The sequence below is a fragment of the Acipenser ruthenus genome, chromosome 3, assembly GCF_902713425.1.
Source record: "Acipenser ruthenus chromosome 3, fAciRut3.2 maternal haplotype, whole genome shotgun sequence".
Taxonomy (NCBI): domain Eukaryota; kingdom Metazoa; phylum Chordata; class Actinopteri; order Acipenseriformes; family Acipenseridae; genus Acipenser; species Acipenser ruthenus.
In genome coordinates, this window is record NC_081191.1 from 2,792,907 (window position 1) to 2,816,409 (window position 23,503).

The window sequence follows — 23,503 nt, forward strand, 5'->3', positions numbered from 1 at the left end:
CAGCTATTCATTTTTTTTATAAAAGCGCTGCAAAGTTTGAGCTTAGCTATATTGTCGTTAAAGTGTTTACTGTGCAAACTGTTGGGGGTTTGTTTAATTCTTACAAGTCCTTTTTGAATAATTGCATATATCAGTTTAATATACAGTGCCTATAGAAAGTCTACACCCCCTTTCAAAATGTTCACCTTTTGTTGCCTTATAGCCTGGAATTAAAATGCATTAAAATATATATTTTTTTCATTTATCTACACACCCTACCCCTACAACTTCCAAGTGAAAAAAATATTCTAGAAATTTGTAAAAGATTTATTAAAAATAAAAACTGAAACAGCTTGGTTGGATAAGTGTCCACCCCCCTTGTAATAGGAATAATAAATTAGCTCAGGTGTAACCAGTCACCTTCAAAGTCACACACCAAGTTAAGTGGCCTCCACCTGTGTTAAATTGTAGTGATTCACATGATTTCAGGATAAATTCAGCAGTTCCTTTAGGTTCCCTCTGCTGGGTAGTGCATTTCAAAGCAAAGACTCAACCATGAGCACCAAGGCACTTTCAAAAGAACTCTGGGACAAAGTTGTTGAAAGGCACAGATCAGGGGATGGGTATAAAATATCAAAGGCCTTGAATATCCCTTGGAGCACGGTCAAGACAATTATTAACAAGTGGAAGGTGTATGGCACCACCAAGACCCTCTGTCTCCAAACTGGATGACCGAGCAAGAAGGAGACTGATCAGAGAGGCTACCAAGAGGCCAATGGCAACTTTGCAAGAGCTACAGGCTTTTATGGCCAAGACTGGTCAAAGTGTGCATGTGACAACAATATCCCAAGCACTCCACAAATCTGGCCTGTATGGTGGCAAGAAGGAAACCATTTCTCAAGAAAGCCCACCTTGAATCCCGTTTGAAGAATGCAAAAAAAACATTCAGGAGATTCTGTAGCCATGTGGCAAAAAGTTTTGTGGTCTGACGAAACTGAAATGGAACTTTTTGGCCTAAATGCAAAGCGTTATGTTTGGCGCAAACCCAACACAGCGCATCACCCGAAGAACACCATCCCTACTGTGAAGCATGGTGGTGGCAGCATCATGTTATGGGGATGTTTCTCATCGGCAGGGACTGGGGCACTTGTCAGGATAGAAGGGAAAATGAATGGAGCAAAGTACAGATACGTCCTTGAGGAAAACCTACTGCCCTCTGCAAGAAAGCTGAAACTGGGATGGAAATTCACCTTTCAGCATGACAACGACCCAAACCACACAGCCAAAGCTACACTGGAGTGGCTAAGGAACAAAAAGGTAAATGTCCTTGAGGGGCCCAGTCAGAGCCCCGACCTAAATCCAATTGAAAATTTGTGGCATGACTTGAAGATTGCTCTCCATCAACGCTCCCCAAGGAACTTGACAGAGCTTGAACAGTTTTGTAAAGAAGAATGGTCAAATATTGGCAAATCTAGGTGTGCAAAATTGGTAGAGACCTATCCCAACAGACTCACAGCTGTAATTGCTGCCAAATGTGCTTCCACCAAGTATTAACTCAGGCGGGTGGATACTTATCCAATTATGATCTTTCAGTTTTGTATTTTTAATATATAATTTTTTTCTCAATAAAACCTTTTTTCCCCTTAACAGTGTGGAGTATGGTGTGTAGATAAGTGGAAAAAAATCCTCATTTAAATGCATGAAACTCTGAGGCACTGACACAACAAAATGTGAAAAATGTTCAAGGGGGTGTAGACTTTAGGTACTGTAAAACATCTTGATAAAAAATAATGCTGCTATATGGTTAAACAAACAAAAAGAAAAAAGATTGACAATGTCGTTTTTACTATGATGTTGTTTTAATGCTGAGAAACAACACGCTTGCTTAAGGTTGGTATATTGAGGGTGCACTGTGCTAATTATTTTAATCTTTGTTTTGAATGCCAGTTTTCCCAGAATATCACAGCTTTGAATATCATTTGTTAATATGCTTTACACAGATATTATAACACTCTATTATAACACTAATGGGTGCATCCTTTCAATTACTTACAACAACTCGAGTTGTGGAAATTGTATTTTGTATATACACACACACACACACACAGTGCTATTTTCTTTTCCTGCATATGTTGTAGTGAACTGGCAAATCAAACCTGAAAAATAATTTCTAGCTACGCTCTTGTATAAAAGAACTGCATTTGCTAACAATTTCTCTAACCATGTTTTCATATCTCAGTTCAAGATTGGACAGGTGGCAAAGCAATGCTGTTTTGAGGTTTTAATTAAACGGGTTGTATCCTCAGAATGCTGGTTTGAGGTTTTAATTAAACATGTTGAATCCTCAGGTCAACAGAAACAGATTGACCCTGAGACATTTAAAATGTTCTACACGTTCTGGAAGGAGACCGAAGCAGAGGCGCAGGATGTCCATCTTCCTGCTGAAGTAATCGAGCACCTGGACAAGAACGAGAGCGTCTACAAGCTGTCCCGTTCTGTGAAGACCAACCACGGGGTGGGCAAGATAGCAATGACCCAGAGGAGACTCTTCCTACTCACAGAGGGGAGGCCCGGATACATTGAGATCACAGCATTCCGAGACATAGAGGTAGGGGGCGTTAATTGGATCATTTTGTGGAAAATTCCACTGTAATGAATCGGATGCTGTGGAGCTGACGCAGTAAAGAAAGCTAAGTTTATCCTTGAAATATTTGAGTGCTTTCCATGTACAGCAGCGCTGTATACTCATGAAGTTTTGTTTTTGTAAGGGTGCCATATGGATAGCCTGTTTCTGTCACTGACCTTCTCTTACTGTAACAACTGTTGACAGGAGGCTGGGTGGTCCCGTGGTTATAGAAATGGGCTTGTAACCAGGAGGTCCCTGGTTTAAATCCCACCTCAGCCACTGACTCATTGTGTGACCCTGAGCAAGTCACTTAACCTCCTTGTGCTCTGTCTTTCGGGTGAGACGTAATTATAACTGACTCTGCACTGATGCATAGTTCACACACCCTAGTCTCTGTAAGTGGCCTTGGGTAAAGGCGTCTGCTAAATAAACAAATAATAATAATAACATGCAACCCTTGCATTATTTTACTGTGTCTATAGCATAGCTACAACTTGAACAAACCGGTTATTCAATTATCAGGAGCGAGCTCTCCATAGAAACCAGGTGCTTACAATCAGATTAGTGTCATTGGGGTTGACTCGTCTCATTTACCATTACAAGTGAAACACGTGAAGAAACAGCTGTATCGATTTGTGTGGATCGCTGCTCTCCACAGAGTTAAAGAAAAGCAGCGATTATTACAAATCTAAACAGCTGCTTCTTCAGTTGTTTCACTTGTAATGGTAAATTAGATCAGTCAGCACCAATGACCGTCAACTGCGAAGAGCTTGATACAGACAAAATAATAACCAATGTATACACCTCAAATATCTATCTATCTATCTATCTGTCTATCTATCTATCTGTCTGTGTTTGTCTGCCTGTCTCTATCTATCTAGCTAGCTAGCCAGCTATCTGTCAATCTGTCTATCTATATCTATCTATCAAGTTGTTTATCTTGCATTTGGCTATAGCAAAATAGCTTTTTTTCCTTTGTTTTTACCTCAGGAAGTTAAAATTTCCTCTGCCGCGTTCCTGTTACTACGAATACCTTCCCTTAAGATAAAAACAACTCTAAGAAAGGAGATGTTTGAGGCCAATCTGAAATCAGAGTGTGATCTTTGGCATCTGATGGTGAAAGAAATGTGGGCCGGGAAGAAAATGTCAGATGATCACAAGGTCAGAAAATGAATATGAAAATGCACAAAATGATTTTCTTCAGCTTGGGACATTAACAGTGACATAATGTTGACAGGGTTTGCTGTTAAGATTTATATCAGGTAAATAACTGACACAGGAAGGCAGCGGTATGTATAGTTCTTATGCTGCAAGTAGCTAATGTGACCTCAACCCACTGCTTTCCTCCTACAGTGTTACATTCTCTGTATTTTGTTAGAAAAAAAAAAAAAAAAGCAAAAAGAGATGTCATTAGTTCCTTAAGAAAATGTTTTTCCTTCCCTGTTTTGTCTTGCGTTCTTCTGTTGTTATGTCGTGCTAAGGATGCATATCGTGGGTTAGGGTTAGGGACAGTATGTTACAATGCATACTTGCATACTTGTTTTAATAACCCCCCCCTGATAGTTCTGGTTTCACATTCCACAGTTGTCGCTCATAAAGCTGGCCTTACTTCCTTCTGTTTCCCCAGGATCCTCAGTATATGCAACAAGCTTTAACAAATGTTCTGCTTATGGATGCTGTGGTGGGTTGTCTGCAGTCACAGAAGGCCATCTATGCTGCCACTAAACTGGCATTTTTTGACAAAATGAAGTATGAAGGTATGGCTTGAATTTTGGATCTGTTAACAGGTATATATATATATATATATATTAGTGCTGGGATGAACACTGGATTTTCATGTTCGGATATTTGCTCATAATATAAATATTCATTTAGATATTTGTTTGTTTTCAAAAAGTAATAAAAGCCATTATATTGCTCTGAACACAGGCAGAGATAGCATATCAGCAGGAGCAGGAGGTGTGGCCGTGGCCCCTGTGTGTGTGTGTGTGTGTGTGTGTGTGTGTGTGTGTGTGTGTGTGCGTGCGTGTGTGTGTGTGTGTGTGTGTGTGCCTTTATTGTACAGCAAGACCTAACAATATGTAACATGTTAAAAATAGAAAAATATCCCAGGAGTAAAGAATATGTTGTGTAGGACTTACTTTACCCCAGTGAATTGACTACAAAAAAAAGCATGCCATATAACCGTTCGTTAAACGTTGTTTTGTTTAGTCCCGAAATAAATAATACATAAAGTTGACACCACATTTTATTTCTTTTTTACTTTTTTTGACACGTTTTCATAAAGTAATAACACAAGGTTTACATTTACATTTTTGTAGCTGAACAAGCAAATGAAAACTGAAATTTAACTTTAAACACTTCAAATAAAACTAACGTGGAAATGACGTTGTAAAATGAATGGGAAAAAACTCAGCGTTTTGGTTCTCGTTTATTTATTACATTGCACATAACAGAAAGTCGCAACAAAAAAAATATAATATATAAAATCTATATAAAAATCACTGCGCAACATCAAGTTGGGCACTGTTTGAGCAAAGCATTTCAGATTGAGGTGCTTGCGTTTTTTTCTGTCCCATGAGATTCTGACTTGCTCTAAAGCAGCACAACGTGTTTTTGACCCAGATGGCCTCCATAGAGATCACTATGCGTGCACGCATAATCTGGTTTATTTACTTTTTGCTGTCAAAAACTTTTAAATAGAGGCTCAAGAGCTGCTGTGGTGATCCTGTGTTTTTTTTTTTATATATATATCTATATATATATTTTTTATATATTAATCTCACATCACACAGCTCTTTTTCATTTGCCAATTTTCAAACTGTCGCGCAACTTCTGGTGAGTTGTTGTGGCAAAGTGGTTGCTGATTATGAACAGGTGCAGAGGTGATGCAGTGCAGGAATAAACAGACAGAGATTTGTAATCCAGTGTGGAAAAAATAGTCGTTTTATTTTTGTTACAATCCAGGGCTGGTGACCAAATAATAAACTCTGGTTATACACAGCGATGCGTAAAACATGGAGAACAGTAACAGGGATTGCAGCCCTAAACAAACACAGTATCTCTCCCACAATATACAACCACGGTCACCAGTCCTGGGTTGTGCTGTAGTGCTCGTGGTGGGTGATACAGTTGAAAGAGTGACAAATAGTGCAGTGCTGTTCCGGGTTCAGTGCTGGATCTTAGCGACAGCTCCGGAACATGTTAGCCGTCTATAAACACACAAGTAACAAGTATAGACAAGACAAACAAACAAACACTCACAATACTCTTAATACACAGTGCACGGGTCCTTCCGGGTCTATTTCAAAACCAAAAGCGAAGGAAAAGATTTACAATTCTCCAGCCCCTTTATGCGATCATGCATGACCCCTTGGTAAACGATTGCAGCTGACTCTATTGCCTGCAGCTGCTACCTCGTTTACCTTCCGGGTCAATACGTTCCTGCAACGGAGTCTTGCCTTCTTCCAGGCTGACTGACCTGCCGACCCAGGAAATGAACTGTCAGGCCAACCCGTCCAAAGCCTTTTCCTTTCGCTACTTAGCGCCCTCACAGGTCGAGAGGGAGATTTACAACCAGAACTCATTATATTTCTGTCACAGGTGTAAATAAGTGCAAGGTATTTTTGTAATTTCTAGTGAATACGAACATCTGAATACAGATATTCGTTCGAATATTCGGCTATTTGTTCCAGCACTAATATAGTGTTACACATCCCCATGTGTTACTACAACTGTTTAAATATAGTGTTACACATCCCCATGTGTTACTACAACTGTTTAAATAACATACATGTCATTTTTCTTTTCATTGTTAAAGGTTTAAACTGGTCTGAATACGTTTTTCTGTAAGCTGGTTTTGTGTGCCTCTTTTGAATTGTATTGTTCTGTATCACGTTAATCATTCATTCAACTCTTTTTCCTGCAGTTCCAATGATGGTTTCTAAAACGACATCTGAAACGCTGAAGCGCAAGATTAACCCATCTGCTGGCCAGACGGCTCCACAGGCAGTGGATGTCTTGCTCTACACACCAGGTAGGAAAAAAGAAGCGTCTTTCATTACAGTGTCCTGGTTACCTGTGTCCATGAGGGATCCAGAAAGTGGTCAAGTTTCAAGTTTCAAGTTTTAAGTTTCAAGTTTTAGACTAGGATGCCACCTGTGTATATGGCACACTGCAAACTTCAAACACTATAAAACTGTATTGAATTTTAACCCACCCTGCAGTACACTGTGAAAATGCTATGCTTTTGTGTGGTTGCTAATAGAATGTTGCTGGCACTTTCTTTCAGGTCACTTGAACCTATCTGAAGTAGATGAGGATGCCAACCCAAAGCTGTGGTGTGCTCTGAGTGATGGCAAAGTGGTGGTGTTTGATGCAACAAGCTGGTCTATGAGGCAGAATTGCATTCAAGTGGGAACTTCAAAACTGGTAAGGAAAGGAGAGAAGCAGCCAAAAACCATTAACGTCATAGGGACATTCAAGTGTGAATATCTTAGTTAAATATAGAAACAGAAATATCAACTGTGTTTTAGTGCTAGCTTTGCCTTAAAAACTGACTTAAAACAGTGTGACCTAAACAGAAAACAAAAAGGCAAAACAAGTAAAGCTTTGCACACATTTCTGGGAATAGCTAATTGGATCTGGTTTAAATAAACCTTCAAAAAAATATGCTTAACTGGCTTTGATTTAACATTTTCTTCTTGTGATGGAGAGAAAAATAAACACACTCCATCAGTGTTTTACCTTATAACCTAAGGACACTGTGCAAATGCATGCTTCTTGTTATTTGAACCTGTGTAAACCTGGACATGCAGAACAACCAAAAACATTGCTGTGCGTAAAAGAAAGAACTGTAAATAGAGGCATTGCTCCTGGTCTGCAATGTGTTGGATTAATTTACCTGTAGGGGGTGACGAGGCATTGCTCCTGGTCTCCAATGTGTTGGATTAATTTACCTGTAGGGGGTGACGAGCCAGTGCTCCTGGTCTCCAATGTGTTGGATTAATTTACCTGTAGGGGGTGACGAGGCATTGCTCCTGGTCTCCAATGTGTTGGATTAATTTACCTGTAGGGGGTGACGAGGCATTGCTCCTGGTCTGCAATGTGTTGGATTAATTTACCTGTAGGGGGTGACGAGGCATTGCTCCTGGTCTGCAATGTGTTGGATTAATTTACCTGTAGGGGGTGACGAGGCATTGCTCCTGGTCTGCAATGTGTTGGATTAATTTACCTGTAGGGGGTGACGAGGCATTGCTCCAGGTCTGCAATGTGTTGGATTAATTTACCTGTAGGGGGTGATGAGGCATTGCTCCTGGTCTCCAATGTGTTGAATTTAACCTAAACTCGGTGACTGCTTGTGTTTGTTGCGGAGAGTAGGTGTGCATATTCTGTACAATAACATGACTTGTTACCAGCAACTTCATAGAGTTGAGTGTCAGGCATTTTTACTAGGATAAAAATAAATGAAATCGCTTGCTTACATTTTAAATGCTGCTGCTGCTACTACAGTGGTTCAAATGCAGAGTTACTGGCATGATGAGAGGGCATGTGCAGATTTGCATCCCTTTTATGGCTATTAGCACGCCCATGTTAGTCAAAGGGGGGCCTTAAAACTGTGAGTTATATTATAACTATAGCTATAGTATGTTTACCAAGATTTAAAAACTAAATTGAAAGGAATTGATTATTGTGAAGTGACAAATCCAGGTATTTAAACGTAAGCTATATTAGTTAGCAGAATGGTCTGAATTATTTTTGTGTTTGAAAATTGGACTAGTCCAAGAGAGGGGTTAGTCATTGGGACAGGTATAAATACCTGTGATGGCCTCATACCTAGGAGGAGGGGTTCTGACATGACCTGGGAAAGAGCTGCAGTGTACTCTGAATAGACATTGATTATTGTTATGAAAAGTGAATATCAAAAGGATAGCTAAGTGTCCTGATTATTGTAGACTGAGAGCCTTGTTTTTTTTTGTTTGTTTGTTTTTCTTTTTGTTTTGACAAGATTTGTGCCAAATGATCTGACCATGTTTTATTGCACCAAAGGCCTCAATAAAAGCCTGTCATTGCACTTTACTCGTGTCTCCTGACTATTCCCGTGGCCGTGGTATCTTCAGACTTCTTTTAAACAGATGGGTTTGTCTTGGGACGTTGCTGAATTGCTTCCAAATGGATACTAAAGCTAGTTGGTTTCTGGTGAAATCACACAAAAGGATTGGAGTGAAGTAATAGTGTGTGTGTGTAGGGGACTGTGGCAATGTGCCTGCCCCTGTGCGTATTTATGTGTTCTGTGTTGCGTGTGGTGTGTTAATGTTGGTGTATAGATATTGCTGCACGGGATATAAATGGGTGTGTAGCACAAGTGATTTAAAATATATAGTTGTATTCTGGCACACTTCACGTGCATGTAAAGTATGTAATAGTATGTGAGCACGGGATTGCACACATGAGTTCACGTGCCGAGATACAAGTGAATAATTAATTAGTAATTGAATCTCGACACAACATTATATATAGATGCATGTTTCACTCACTCGGGGTTGTGTGTTCAAGGCAAAAGAACAGGAGAGATTGAGGAGGTAATAATAATAATAATAATAATAATGAATAATAATAACTGCTTCAAGTGCTTGTTTTGTGTTTAGTGTTTGTGCCCTGTTTGTTAGTGTCTGTTTGTTTTGTGTGTCTATTTTATTTTGGCCTCAAGTGCCATGTGCTGTTTTTGTTTAAACCTTTTTTTTTTTTTTTTTGTTCATTATTAAACCACGCAACAGTGCATTTCACATTTCACCTCGCAGCACTGTGTGTTTCTTCTGGGTCTGAGGTCACCACTACAGCCTGCTTTTTTTGTGAATTACCACACTGTGCTTCTGTGTCTTCTACACACAAGTTCTTAATAGAATAAGGGTTCTTGAGCATAGTTCTGTGTTGTCTCAATTTATGACAATCAGGTGACCTGAAATCATTCCACAAGTTCAGATAACTTTCCAGTCGTTGTGTTGCCCTCTGGTGTTTAGTTTTATCCTGGCAGGGTTTTTGGGCTTTATTAACTACCTTCGCTGTATGACAGGCATATTCCAGCACATGTATTTGGCTTAGATAGTTGCTAAGGCCAGCTTTTTAAATATTTGATCAATGTCTTTATCATGTCTGTGAGCAATTAATGAAATGTTTGATAAACAGGTAACGACAGTGGTGTGTGTGTGCTTCTGTGCAGAATTGTATGTTGGGACTGGAGCAAAATCAAGTTTGGATTGGTTCCCAGGATTGCACCATTTACATTATAAACACTCTGAGCATGTCGTGTAACAAACAGCTCACAGATCACCGCAGTGAAGTCACCGACATGGTCATCGAGGACAGCAATGACAAGTTCAGGTAAGATACACAGCCTTCTGGTATAAAACAATTCTCTAAATCACGAACATTTCATATGATGTTTTGGTAATATGAAATGAGGCACTTTATGCCACAGTGCTCCAAAACTGAAAGTTTGGCTTGTACCATTGCTGCATGGTTCATAGCTATTGAACCTGGCGTTTTATATACGATTTTAAAAGAAGAAAAAATTAGCATTATTTGTCTGCCACTTTTTTTTATCAGTCAACAAGAAATCTTTTGTTACTCATTTAAATGTTGGCTTTTTCCAAAGCTGTTTGTCCTGGAATTTTAGAATTTCTTTTTCATGTAAATGTTTTTATTTTACTGAATGTTAAGTTGCTGATATAAGGTTACTTATTGCATTCTGTTTATTTTCTTGATAACAGCAGTTGTTTTGTGTGGGCCTGCTGCTTTGCTGGCATGGCTGTCACTCTGTCACACTTAGTTTTGTGTAACATTTCACTGTTTTTCTTGAGGAATGCACCTTTTCTTGATGGGTCGTATTAAATAGAAAATGAAAACACATGATTGCTGTGTTTGTTCTTAGCCCATTTTGTAAAACAATCAAACAGCAGAGAGTGATCTTTATTCCATGTGCCTGAACATATCACAGGCCACTACTTCCATTGTATGCTGCTGGCATCAGGAGGGATGAAAGAGCGTCCTTCATGATATGTGGCTGGCATTGGTAGAGTGTCACATCATTTACTGCACAATCATTCAGTTTGGCATTTTTGCTTTGTTTTGTTTGAACTGTTCTAGTCAGACACAGGCATACTCCTGCAGTGCGGATGGAACTATAATTACCTGGGATGTCTTCACACTTAAAGTGAAGAATCAGTTCCATGTGGAATGTCAAAGGCTCACTTCTATCAAAATATTCCGTGGCACATTGTGGTGTTGTAAGTATCATGTCATCTTAAAAGGGTTCTAATTCAATTCCTGATACCTGTATTGTAATACTGATATACTGATCTCCTGTAGCAGCAGACGGAAATCATTACAATCTACTGCTCTTTGCTCTCAGTCTCTGCTTTTGCACAATTTGATACGTCTGTATTTGTATTTTTATTTGACATTTCGGAATAAGTTGTCAGGAGTCAAATATTATCATGCCCTCACCCTCAAATCCTTAAATGATAAATACACTTACTGTATGTGTCTGAGCTAGAGCAATATCGAGGAACAGTATAAATCATGTATTTTTAATTGAACTGTTTAATTGTTCACTAATTCAGCTCTGTTTGTGTCCTATGCTATAGGTGCTGGGGAGTGTATCATGGAACTGAGGAAGAATGGAATTCCGTACCGCAGGATGCTGCTTCCTGACCAGCCTGGAGACATTGCTGCTGCTGGGTTCAGCTGTTTTCAACTTTTTATTGACGTAGGAAAAACGAAAACTTAAAACTTAATAAATGTAATGCCAAGTAAGAAAAGAAAACATTGAGGCCCTGTTTATTAAAACAAAAGTCTGCGCATAAGAAACATCTATTTTTATATACATGCTGTACTGAAATAGAATGAGACTTTCAGCATTAAGGAGTTGATTTGATCAACATACAGTACAAGACGTGTGGGTTTTGCTGTATGTATGCATTATAAGCGTCATAACTGTGGTCACCAAGATGAGGATTAACTACACAATGTGAAACAATGCCCTTTTCCCCCTCATGTACTGCCACCTTATTGAGTACCAATCCATATGTATTTAAACTAGGGATGTAAATATCGTTTAATAAGAAATCTGTTTAAACAATTTGATTTCTATCGGTTAACCGTAGTTACACCGTCACACTAGATACCCTTTAAATAAATACCCTTTAAATAAACACCCTTTAACCCTTAGCGGTCCATTTATTCAGTGCGTCTCAGGCGTGTCAGGTCCAATTTATTTTCACACGCGCAGTTTATTTTAGACACGCTGTTTTAAAAGTATTTTTTTTCACAGTAAAACAGGTTTAAAAGGCACTGCATATCAACAGGACACTCAGTACTGCATCTCCAGCCCTGCCCCACCCCTCGTTCGCTATATTTTTCAAGTAACTCTTAATAATCGTTTTATCACCAAACTCCTCAATAATGCGATCCAAGTCGTTATTTTATTACTATAACATCTCAAAAAGCTCTGCAAATGTCTGTGATATTCTTTGAGCGCTGGATGGGGAAGCAGCTATCTTGTTTGTTTATGTCCGTGTTATCTATGTGGTGTCGGGTCTATTAGTATTCATGAGATACACCCTTTTTTTTTTTCAGCTCCTATTGGTCTCACTCGGCCATTGAATGGTTTTCTCAGCTAGAGACCTGTTTTCTGCGTCTTTTTGACATTTGATGTCGGACCAGGTCCGACATAGGACCACAAAAGGTTAAATAAACACCCTTCCCACATATATTTACTCTTTGTCATGTGTTGACGTTTGTTTACCAAACATAAAAAAGAGGCAGCTTAGAGCATCACGATTGCATGACGATGTGTGTACCGGTACACCTTTCTAAGTTTCTAGTATCTCCTTCATAGTCCATCTCGATCCACTACAGGGGACACTGGTTTCACACAAAATAAAACACCATTAAAAAAAAAAATACAAGTTGCCATCCTATAAACTTAGCGTAGCAATCAACAATTCATTTTTCAAGATTCTTATGAATTAATGCTATGAATCCATTTTAAAAGCAAGTACGTAAAGACAAGATTTTTTTCCCGTTGTTTGAAATGACCACAGATAACCTGCAGCTTTAACAAACTGTGCCCACAACTACTGAACTAAAACATCTTAGTTTAAAAAAAACAAAAACAAAATTTCATCCAACATGAAATGTCTGCAGCAACTATATACACCAGAAAACAAAATCCCCTCAGAAAACAAAATATGGTCCAATTGTGATTAAACTTTTTCAAAGTCAAGCTGAGGTGAAATTGGCTGTATATATATAAAAAAACTGTCCTTCTACGACTCCAATGGATTGCAGTACAATGCAGGGCAAGGCTCCCTGAAGTAACTTGCCACTTCGTTTTCAACTGTATTATCGTCCGGTTTTAGAACATACTCTTCACCTAAAAGCACTGACATGGCACTATTCCTGTCTGTTCCACATGGTCTTTTAGCTGCTGGCTCAGTTGGTTCAGGTACAGCTACAGCACTCAGTCAAAGCAAAGCACTATCTTTGTTTTGACCGCTCCATCTTTACAGTCCTCCTTTTTCTATTTTGACGCCAGCTGCTGTGCTCCGCGTGCTAACACCAGAAATCGACAGCTTGAGACTATTTTGATAGAGGTGGTTTCAGTCGACTAATCATGCCTAACCCAATGTCCTGTGTTGCCAGATAAAAAAGGTTACAGACAGAGGAGTTGCAGAGTTCAGTGGCAGTGCATAAAGAGCATATTTACTTTTAAAACACAAAATGCTGAATACATTTTATGAATTTGTATTATACGTTAACAGTTATGTAAAAACGCTATGCATTTATTGATTGGTTAACCGTTAAACTGTTTAACCTATTACATCCCTAATTTGAACTGATTATTATGCCTTACACTCAATCTGCTTGATATCAAATGTATTTTCTCAGCGTCTTATATTCAAGATCTTTGATCTTCTCATTGACTTGAAGTGAAGGAGCTTACCATGGACACGGACAATCAAGTCTCTGACACTGCTTCACAGCAAATGGATAATAACACCCCAATGAGCATGCTTGAGCTGCTTCGTTCGTTGCAGTTGGTATTAACTTGCGTACTGTTTACCACCGTCATCTGTACTAACCACAGGATCATCCCCACTTAGTACACTCCTTTTAGTTTGTTGCAATCGACCCCTTTTATTATTATTATTATTATTATTATTATTATTATTATTATTATTATTATTATTTTTATTTTCTTTAGCGTGAGCAGCTGTGGACGGCTTCTGCTGAACGTGGTGAGCTTTGTATCTGGCATGCTAAAGACTTGTCCAAACCTTTTCACAAAATCCAACTGCAGGACTGCACAGGGGTCAGCTGCATGATAAAAGTCAAGAACCAGGTAATGTGCAGATTGCTTAGAGTTCCTGTATACCGTACAGACATGTGTTTCAGAAAAAAAAAAAAAACAGATGCCCTTTTTAAAATGTTGTTTATTTTGTCAGATCTGGGTTGGCAGCAGGGGTATCTCGCAGGGTAAATCGAGAGGAAAGATCTATGTGGTGGACATTGAGAAGCACAGTGTGGAGAAGGAGCTGGTGGCCCACTCAGACGCTGTGCAGGCCCTGTGCTCTGTGGAGGACAGATATGTGCTGAGTGGCTCCTCTTGTGAAGATGGTAAAGTGGCTATCTGGAAGGTGGAATGAAGATGCTTTGCAACCTGAATCGATCCAACAGTACAGCAACTGAACCCCCCACCCTCCCGGTGACACACACATTAAAATGTTACAACTTAACTTTATATTTGAACAGTTTTTTCTGGATTTAATGTAAATTGCATATTTTTTCCTAGATTTAACCAGAAAAAGTCCAGATTTAGCTAAATACATAATTTAGTAAAATCTAGGAAAAAATACATGATTTACATTAAATCCGGGATAAAAACACCTGTTAAAATGTTAGTGCTTTTTTTTTTTTTTTACACTGATACATGGAGGCTGCCATTTCGTCTCTGTTCACTGCAGTTTCACTGACACGCTCGCCACAAACATCATTCCTCCTGTTCTACAAGTCCTACAGTGATCGTCAGCGGCTCATTTGAAAGATAATAACTTTGACTAATTAGCTGTCATTTATGTATTTATTTAAAAATGTCAATCATTTTAAACAAAAAACAAAAAAACGTGTTAATTTTTACAGAACTGCCCCTTCGTAGTCGCGGCTCCCTTACTTACTCTCCGCGCCCCACACTGCGCACCACTGATCTGCACTTAAAGTTTGTACCACTGCGGCCTTCGACCACAGAGAAATTATACATGTTACCAACGCAAGTAAAAGCAAGAGACAAAAATGAGGCGTTATAGAAAATAATGGCTGGTATTTTTTTGTATGTTAAATAAATAATTGGGAAAGCATCCCTGAAGTGGCCGACTAGCAGTAAAATAATGTACCCAGTGGTTTGTGCTTTATTTTTATTTCTGTTTAGTAAAATGTGAATTCAGAATGTCTTTCTAGTTCTTTTTTTAAAGTCTGTTGTAAAAAGGCTGATTACAGCAATATTACATCAGAGTCCTGAACCTCTGTATCTGAAGTGGTTATTTGCTGTACTACTACTTCTGTCTTAAGTATGCATGTAATTAACCAAAGATTCCTTTTCCTAAAATGAATGCACTACAGCTGAGATATTACAGTTAACTTGTATCTGAACGTTTCATTAATCCTATGGAAAAGCCATATTATTAAGACTTTTTATGAAAAGGCGCTATATAAAAATAAAGATATTATTATTGTTATTATTACAGTTGAAGCATACAGTATGGTTCCTGTATGAGTTACTTGTTTTAAGTTTTCTATTCACTTTATACATTTTCCATGATTTAATATGTCAAAACAAGAGACATTTTTTGTGTGTGATATTATTTTCAAAATGTAAAGTGTATATAAAGGCAATTTGACAGTTTTGAATTTTAGATTTCTTTTACTGCCCTTTACTGTTTTGTTTTAATAATTAAAAAAAAAAAAATCTCCTTTTTAACTTTGCTTTTAATTCTACCTTCATTAAGTAGGTCATTCATATTTATTGAAATGTTGTTTTACCTGCAGTACTGTGAACATGTACAGCATATGTAAGGATCCCAAGTAGAAATACAGCTGATGAGGTCAGATCTACTGTACTTGGGATCCCAGCATCCCTTATACATGGAAATGTACACCATACATAAAAAGTCCAGTTCACGTTGTAGAGCTGATTACATATACACATATCCCCAATGGTTTCAGATGCACTCAGTACTTGCCACAAAGCTAGTGCATCTTGTTTTGTTTTTGTATGTTGATACTACAGCAGTAATGATCAGAAATCTTTCAGTATATATTTGCATTTGTTTTTTCAACACACGTTCAGCTCTGGAGACTGTTAGGGCGTTGACACCTCCCAATATCATTGTTTAATTAATGATCCAAAATAAATAAAACCATATAGTACACAAACTAGTGCCACTGAGGAAATACTCCACTGAAACAAATGTGTACAGAGACACAGTCAGAGTCTGCTGCTAAAACAGCTACGAGATTTAGATGTCAAAAAAGGACCAGCAGACTGAGGCAAATGAAAGTACAGAATTATTCAGACACCAAAACCTTAGATGGAGCATTGTGTGCTTTAAATTGTTGCAGTTAAGCAAACTAAAACAGTCACCTTGTTCTTCTATTTCATCAGTAAGGGCTGGAGATCCTGTCTATGTTATTGAACAGCTAAGAACTTTATTCATTTCAACTGCCTTAACAGCAAGTATCAAAGTATAGAAACATTGTACTGAGTCTTTGATTAGTTTAATGATTCCAAAGTTTCTGTAATGTGTTAAAGTTGTACTGAATTGTATTCTTTGATGATTTTCAAAGTTTGGTATGCGGTACATTTAATTACAGTATTTCATTACCTTAACTGTAGGTGTTAAGGTACAGTAAGGTACAGTAATTGTTATTATTTCCTGTTCGATTATAAATACAAATCAATGATGCGAACTAGTATCATTCCCAATTAGTTTGGATAATTGACTCTACTGTGTGTGTGTGTGTGTATATACATACATACATACATACATACATACATGCATACATACATACATACATACATACATACAGTGGTTTGCAGAAGTATTCACCCCCCTGCAAATTTTTCACATTTCGTTGGCACCTGAGTGTACTCCACGACGCTTTCAAATTAGAATCTACACAAACTACTCCACATTGATAAAGTTAAAAAATGCATATAGAATATAAATAAGTAAGATTTACAGAGAAAAACAGATTAATCTCAGTTGCATAAGCATTCAACCCCTTTGCTACTGCAGCCCTAAATCAGCTCAGGTGCATATGATTTGTTTGAAAGGTCACAAAATTAGTGAAATGGTTTCAGCATGTGTGTACTCAAAGTGGTTTAACTTGTAGATAATTTCCCTCAGGTATATAAAGACTTTCAAGCTGCAACTCACATAGTGATCCAACAAAGCAACCATGAAGACCAAGGAGCTTTCGAAACAAGTCAGGGATAAAGTGGTAGAGAGGCACAGAAGTGTACAAGAAAATTTCAAAGGCGCTGTTTATCACTCTCAGCACAGTGAAGTCCATCATTAAGAAGTGGAAGATGCATCATACCACCCAGACACTACCCAGATCAGATCACCCTCCCAAACTGAGCAGCCAGGCAAGCAAGAAACTGGTTTGGGATGTCACTCTGAAGCCAACAATGACCTTGAGAGATCTGCAAAGTTCTGTGTCTGAGATGGGAGTCAGTGTTCACACATCAACAATAAGCCGGTCCCTACACAAAGCTGGCCTGTATGGACGAGTGGCAAAAAAAAAGCCATTACTCAAAAAGCCTCATCTTAAAGCACGTATGGATACATGTAGATGATACTGCAGACGTGTGGAAAAAGGTTTTGTGGTCAGACAAGACAAAAATTGAACTTTTCGGTCAAAATTCCAAACGTTAAGTCTGGCGCAAGCCCAACACTGCACATCACCCAGTCAACATCATCCCAATTGTCAAGCATGGTGGTGGCAGCATCATGTTATGGAGATGCTTCTCTTCAGCAGGGACTGGGAAGCTTGTCAGGAGAGAGGGGAGAATGGATGGTGCAAAGTACAGGTGAATCCTTGAGAAAAACCTGTTTGAGTCAGCCAAGACTCTGAAACTGGGGAGGAAGTTCACATTTTAGACAATGATCCGAAGCACAAACCCAAAGCCACATTGGAGTGGTTGAACAAGAAGAGAATTAATGTTCCTGAGTGGCCCAGTCAAAGTTCTGACTTGAATCCAATTGAAAATGTATGGCGAGGCTTGCAGTCCATCGACGATCCCCAACAATCTTATCAAAACTGGAGCAATTTTCCCGTGAAGAATGTCACCATCCTACTGTGCAAAGCTAGTAGAGACCTATCCAAAAAGACTTGGTAGAAGGTGATTCTACCAAGTACTGACTTAATGGGCTGAATACTTATGCAACCAGTAAATTTTATTTTGTACATTTTCTTTGCAAGTTTTGCTGACATTTAACCTCCTCATATAACAGTGTTCAGTTTAACAACCACAGCTTTGAATAATAATAAAAAAAAAAACATAATTAGTAATTCAATAAAATGTGACATTATTGGTAGGGGGTGAATACTTCTGCAAACCACTGTGTGTGTGTGTGTGTGTGTGTATGTGTATATATATATATATATATATATATATATATATATATATATATATATATATATATATATATATATATATATATATATATATATACAGACGTGCTCAAATTTGTTGGTACCCTTACAGTTCATTGAAATAATGCTCCATTCCTCCTGAAAAGTGATGAAATTAAAAGCTATTTTATCATGTATACTTGCATGCCTTTGGTTTGTCATAGAATAAAGCAAAGAAGCTGTGAAAATAGATGAATTATTGCTTATTCTACAAAGATATTCTAAAATGGCCTGGAGACATTTGTTGGTACCCCTTAGAAAAGATAATAAATAATTGGATTATAGTGATATTTCAGACAAATTAGTTTCTTTAATTAGTATCACACATGTCTCCAATCTTGTAATCAGTCATTCGGCCTATTTAAATGGAGAAAAGTAGTCACTGTGCTGTTTGGTATCATTGTGTGCACCACACTGAACATGGACCAGAGAAAGCAAAGGAGAGAGTCGTCTGAGGAGATCAGAAAGAAAATAATAGACAAGCATGGTAAAGGTAAAGGCTACAAGACCATCTCCAAGCAGCTTGATGTTCCTGTGACAACAGTTGCAAATATTATTTAGAAGTTTAAGGTCCATGGAACTGTAGCCAACCTCCCTGGGCGCGGCCGCAAGAGGAAAATCGACCCTAGATTGAACAGAAGGATAGTGCGAATGGTAGAAAAAGAACCAAGGATAACTGCCAAAGATATACAAGCTGAACTCCAAGGTGAAGGTATGTCAGTTTCTGATCGCACCATCCGTTGCTTTTTGAGCGAAAGTGGGCTCCATGGAAGAAGACCCAGGAGGACTCCACTTTTGAAAGAAAAACATAAAAAAGCCAGACTGGAATTTGCTAAAATGCATATTGACAAGCCACAATCCTTCTGGGAGAATGTCCTTTGGAGAGATGAGTCAAAACTGGAGCTTTTTGGCAAGTCACATCAGCTCTATGTTCACAGACGAAAAAATGAAGCTTTCAAAGAAAAGAACACCATACCTACAGTGAAACATGGAGAAGGCTCGGTTATGTTTTGGGGCTGCTTTGCTGCGCCTGGCACAGGGTGCCTTGAATCTGTGCAGGGCACAATGAAATCTCAAGAATATCAAGGCATTCTGGAGCGAAACGTACTGCCCTGTGTCAGAAAGCTCTGTCTCAGTCGCAGGTCATGGGTCCTCCAACAGGATAATGACCCAAAACACACAGCTAAAAGCACCCAAGAATGGATAAGAACAAAACATTGGACTATTCTGAAGTGGCCTTCTATGAGTCCTGATCTGAATCCTATCAAACATCTATGAAAAGAGCTGAAACTTGCAGTCTGGAGAAGGCACCCATCAAACCTGAGACAGCTGGAGCAGTTTGCTCAGGAAGAGTGGGCCAAACTACCTGTTAACAGGTGCAGAAGTCTCATTGAGAGCTACAGAAAACGTTTGATTGCAGTGATTGCCTCTAAAGGTTGTGCAACAAAATATTAGGTTAGCGGTCCCATCATTTTTGTCCATGCCATTTTCATTTGTTTTATTATTTACAATATTATGTTGAATAAAAAATCAAAAGTCTGATTTCTATTAAATATGGAATAAACAATGGTGGATGCCAATTACTTTTGTCAGTTTCAAGTTATTTCAGAGAAAATTGTGCATTCTTCGTTTTTTGTGGAGGGGTACCAACAAATTTGAGCACGTCTGTATATATATATATATATATATATATATATATATATATATATATATATATATATATAATTCAGCACTAGTTGGCAACCTTTGCCCTTTATTTTCATAAAGAAACATACTGTAGCTGCTCTTGTAGAGTATCACCACCAGAGGGAGAACCATCCTCTTCTCTTCCAGTTTCTGACTTGTGTGAACATGCTGTAAACTTAATGTTATCATATTTTCCCAGTGACCGCTTTGAAGAAAAGCCTGCATTTGACATAATTGGTCTAAATTCTGGGGAAGACTTTCCAAGACTTTGTCGTGTCATTTTATTAATCTTCCAGACGCAACTCATTTGTGTGACTCATGCAGCATTTTCTAACTGTCACTTTTCTTTAGCTGATCAGGCTGCTCTGTTTAATCTCCACAGCCGTGTTTTCTTCAGAACATGAATCTCCTTGTGCTGCAAGTGCTCCTGATTAGCTGCGGCCCGCATACGAAGCAGGTTCTGGAGGGATTTGTCACACAGATTGTGGGAAACCTCTGACTTCCAAGTTAAGGTCGCAAAATACCAAGTGCTTTTCTGTTTTCAACATTCTCACAATAGGAGTAGACCTGAAAATCTGATTTGGATACAATTTTGTAGAATTAAACAGTGAGGTACGAAACTTGGTGTTTGATGTAAATCCATGAACTGCCAGTATGTTTCGCCTTTCTCAAAGTACCACTGACCCCACAATGACCTGCTGAGGATTCACATGTATTGGACAGGAGTCCATTGTGAAGACACTTAGTATTTTTCCTTGGTAGATGTTGGTGGGATTTATTTGCCATAGTTACCTAAATGTAATCACTTTCTGAAAATAGTTGACCTGTAGTCTTTATTATTATTAACAATACAGAGCCTTTTATGCTAAGTCGATTGTTTTGTTTTAGATTGTGTGGCAGGGTTGTGGCCCTGCATTTTTAATGTGTCTATGTGTTTTGTTATGAATAATGCTGGCAAATTTGGCAGGCGTGGGGTTAAAATTCCATTCCTGTCAAATCCTGTTGCAGAATGTGGCCAGGTGCTAATTGATTGATTGATTGATTGATAGATATAAGAGGAAGCAGATCTTTTGTTCGGGGCATTTAGTTTAGGGAAAGGTCTGGGAGCAGCTTGTTCCTGCTGATCAAATTTCCAGTGGAGGAAGGTGGCGTTGGCCATGGTGCTGCTTCTAAATAAGGGGCTGTGATCTGTCACCTGAACCAGAGAAAAGCATTTCACTTCATATCCAGCATATCTGCGTACTGATCATTTGAATGCAAAAGAGAAACTGGAAGGGCATTTAGATGCATAGTCTTTTTGGTCTCAACAAGGTTAATGAGATGAGATTTAACACCACACAAGAAAACACACACAACAAATGCTACTGAAATATGTTTTATTCTGAATTGTGAACAATATCTTTTGTACAACACACTATCCGTGGAATACATTTATTTTTCTCCTTTGAGTAATTAAACCCAGTATTTTCAAACCAGAGATTATACAAATGAAAAAAAGTGTTCAAGAGCCACAGGGGAAGGAAATAAAGTAACAGCCTTGTATTTATTCCCTGGAAACCACCTTGCAACAGTAATGTTGAAATTGCTCCAGCATCAAAAGAGACACTCAAATAAAACCTCAAGAGCTTATCACGTAGAAATAAATACCAAGACCATGCCCATCCTGCTGAACTACAAAAAAACAGTCAGTCCGAGGCTTGACACTAGGGGAAATTAATTGAAAATTCATTCAGTTTAGTTTCCTCTGTATGCGTGTCATACACGGATTGGTCTAATGTGCACAAATATTAAAACAAAAAACTCTGTATAATTGGATACAAAAAAGGGAAATTTATACTGCATGCGTGTGGTGAAGAAGAGTGTGAATACTCCTCAATGTGAGGTTGCTGTGACGGAAATTTGGAAACTACTTCTTCCCCATCTTCTGCCCTTTCAGTCTGGTCACTTGAGTGCAATGTGGAATTATCTCTTTTCTGCTGTTTAAAACTAGTACAGATTTAAAAGAATACCTTTAAAACAAACAAAAAACAAAGTTTCCAGCCTGGCAGTCTGTGACATTGCTTTGCTTTAATCCCTTTTATCTCTCAAAACATCATGTGTTTAAAACCCTAAAACACACACACACACTCACACACACACACTCTCTCACACTCACACACACACTGACACACACATACACACTCTCTCACTGACACACACACACACACACTCTCTCACTGACACACACACACACACTCTCTCACTGACACACACACACACACACACACACATACACACTCTCTCTCACACACACACACTGACACACACATACACACTCTCTCACTGACACACACATACACACTCTCTCACTGACACACACACACACACTCTCTCACTGACACACACACACACACACACACACACATACACACTCTCTCACACACACACACTGACACACACATACACACTCTCTCACTGACACACACACACATACGCACACACACTCTCACACACACACACACACTCTCTCATACTCACACACACAGACACACACATACACACTCTCGCTGACACACACACACACTGACACACACATACACACTCTCTCACTGACACACACACACTGACACACACATACACACTCTCTCACTGACACACACACACACACACTCTCTCTCTCACTGACACACACACACATAAACACTCTCTCACACACACACACTGACACACACATACACACTCTCACTGACACACACACACTCTCTCACTGACACACACACACACACATACACACTCTCTCACTGACACACACACACACTCTCTCACACACACACACACACTGACACACATACACACTCTCTTGCTGACACACACACACACACACACACATACACACTCTCTCTCTCTCACACACACACTTCTTTAAAAGTTTAATAACATTGCTATAAATCAGCAAGACCTAGAATAGTGCCTCAACTTAATAAGTTGATAAAAAAAGTAGTTGTCTTATGGCCAGTTCACTATAGAACCAAATATTAAAAAAGACATGAGATGGCTATATGCATGGTTAAAAACTATAATGGAGACACACTATCTACATATCTATATCTATATATTTTTTTGCAAAACTCCAAAAATGCTAATTCAAAAGTATTCACATACCCTTTGATGCAATGATATTATTGTCTACAAGGTGCTAGAAATTTCAATATGATAATGCAGAACAGTATAAAAGGGTTAGGCATAGGATGATTGCTGTCATTACCAATAAGTCAAAATGGGAAAAATTAAAGAGCTATCTGAGGACCTTAGGCAGAAAATTATTTATTGTCATAAAGCTGGAGAAGGATACAGGAAGATTTCCAAGCATTTGAGTATCCCAATTTCAACTAGTAGTTATCAAGAAGTATAAGACTCATAGTACTGTCACAATGCTCCCTCGGTCTGGAAGAAAGAAAGTTCTTTCACCAAGAATAA

General features: G+C 38.6%; 1 protein-coding gene across 2 annotated transcripts in view; it reads left to right on the top strand.

Moving 5' to 3' along the window:
• LOC117435255 (DENN domain-containing protein 3-like) overlaps positions 1–14,586 on the top strand; it is a 36,152-nt gene extending 21,566 nt beyond the window's left edge. For both annotated transcript variants that reach the window (XM_034058272.3, XM_034058273.3), the window contains 10 exons: positions 2,328–2,587; positions 3,596–3,766; positions 4,233–4,362; positions 6,534–6,641; positions 6,897–7,036; positions 9,825–9,985; positions 10,751–10,890; positions 11,251–11,372; positions 13,872–14,009; positions 14,113–14,586. In XM_034058272.3, the coding sequence (XP_033914163.3) occupies positions 2,328–2,587; positions 3,596–3,766; positions 4,233–4,362; positions 6,534–6,641; positions 6,897–7,036; positions 9,825–9,985; positions 10,751–10,890; positions 11,251–11,372; positions 13,872–14,009; positions 14,113–14,313 (1,571 nt within the window). In that variant the 3' untranslated portion in view covers positions 14,314–14,586. The remainder of the gene's footprint in view (positions 1–2,327; positions 2,588–3,595; positions 3,767–4,232; positions 4,363–6,533; positions 6,642–6,896; positions 7,037–9,824; positions 9,986–10,750; positions 10,891–11,250; positions 11,373–13,871; positions 14,010–14,112) is intronic.
• Positions 14,587–23,503: the final 8,917 nt, after the last annotated feature.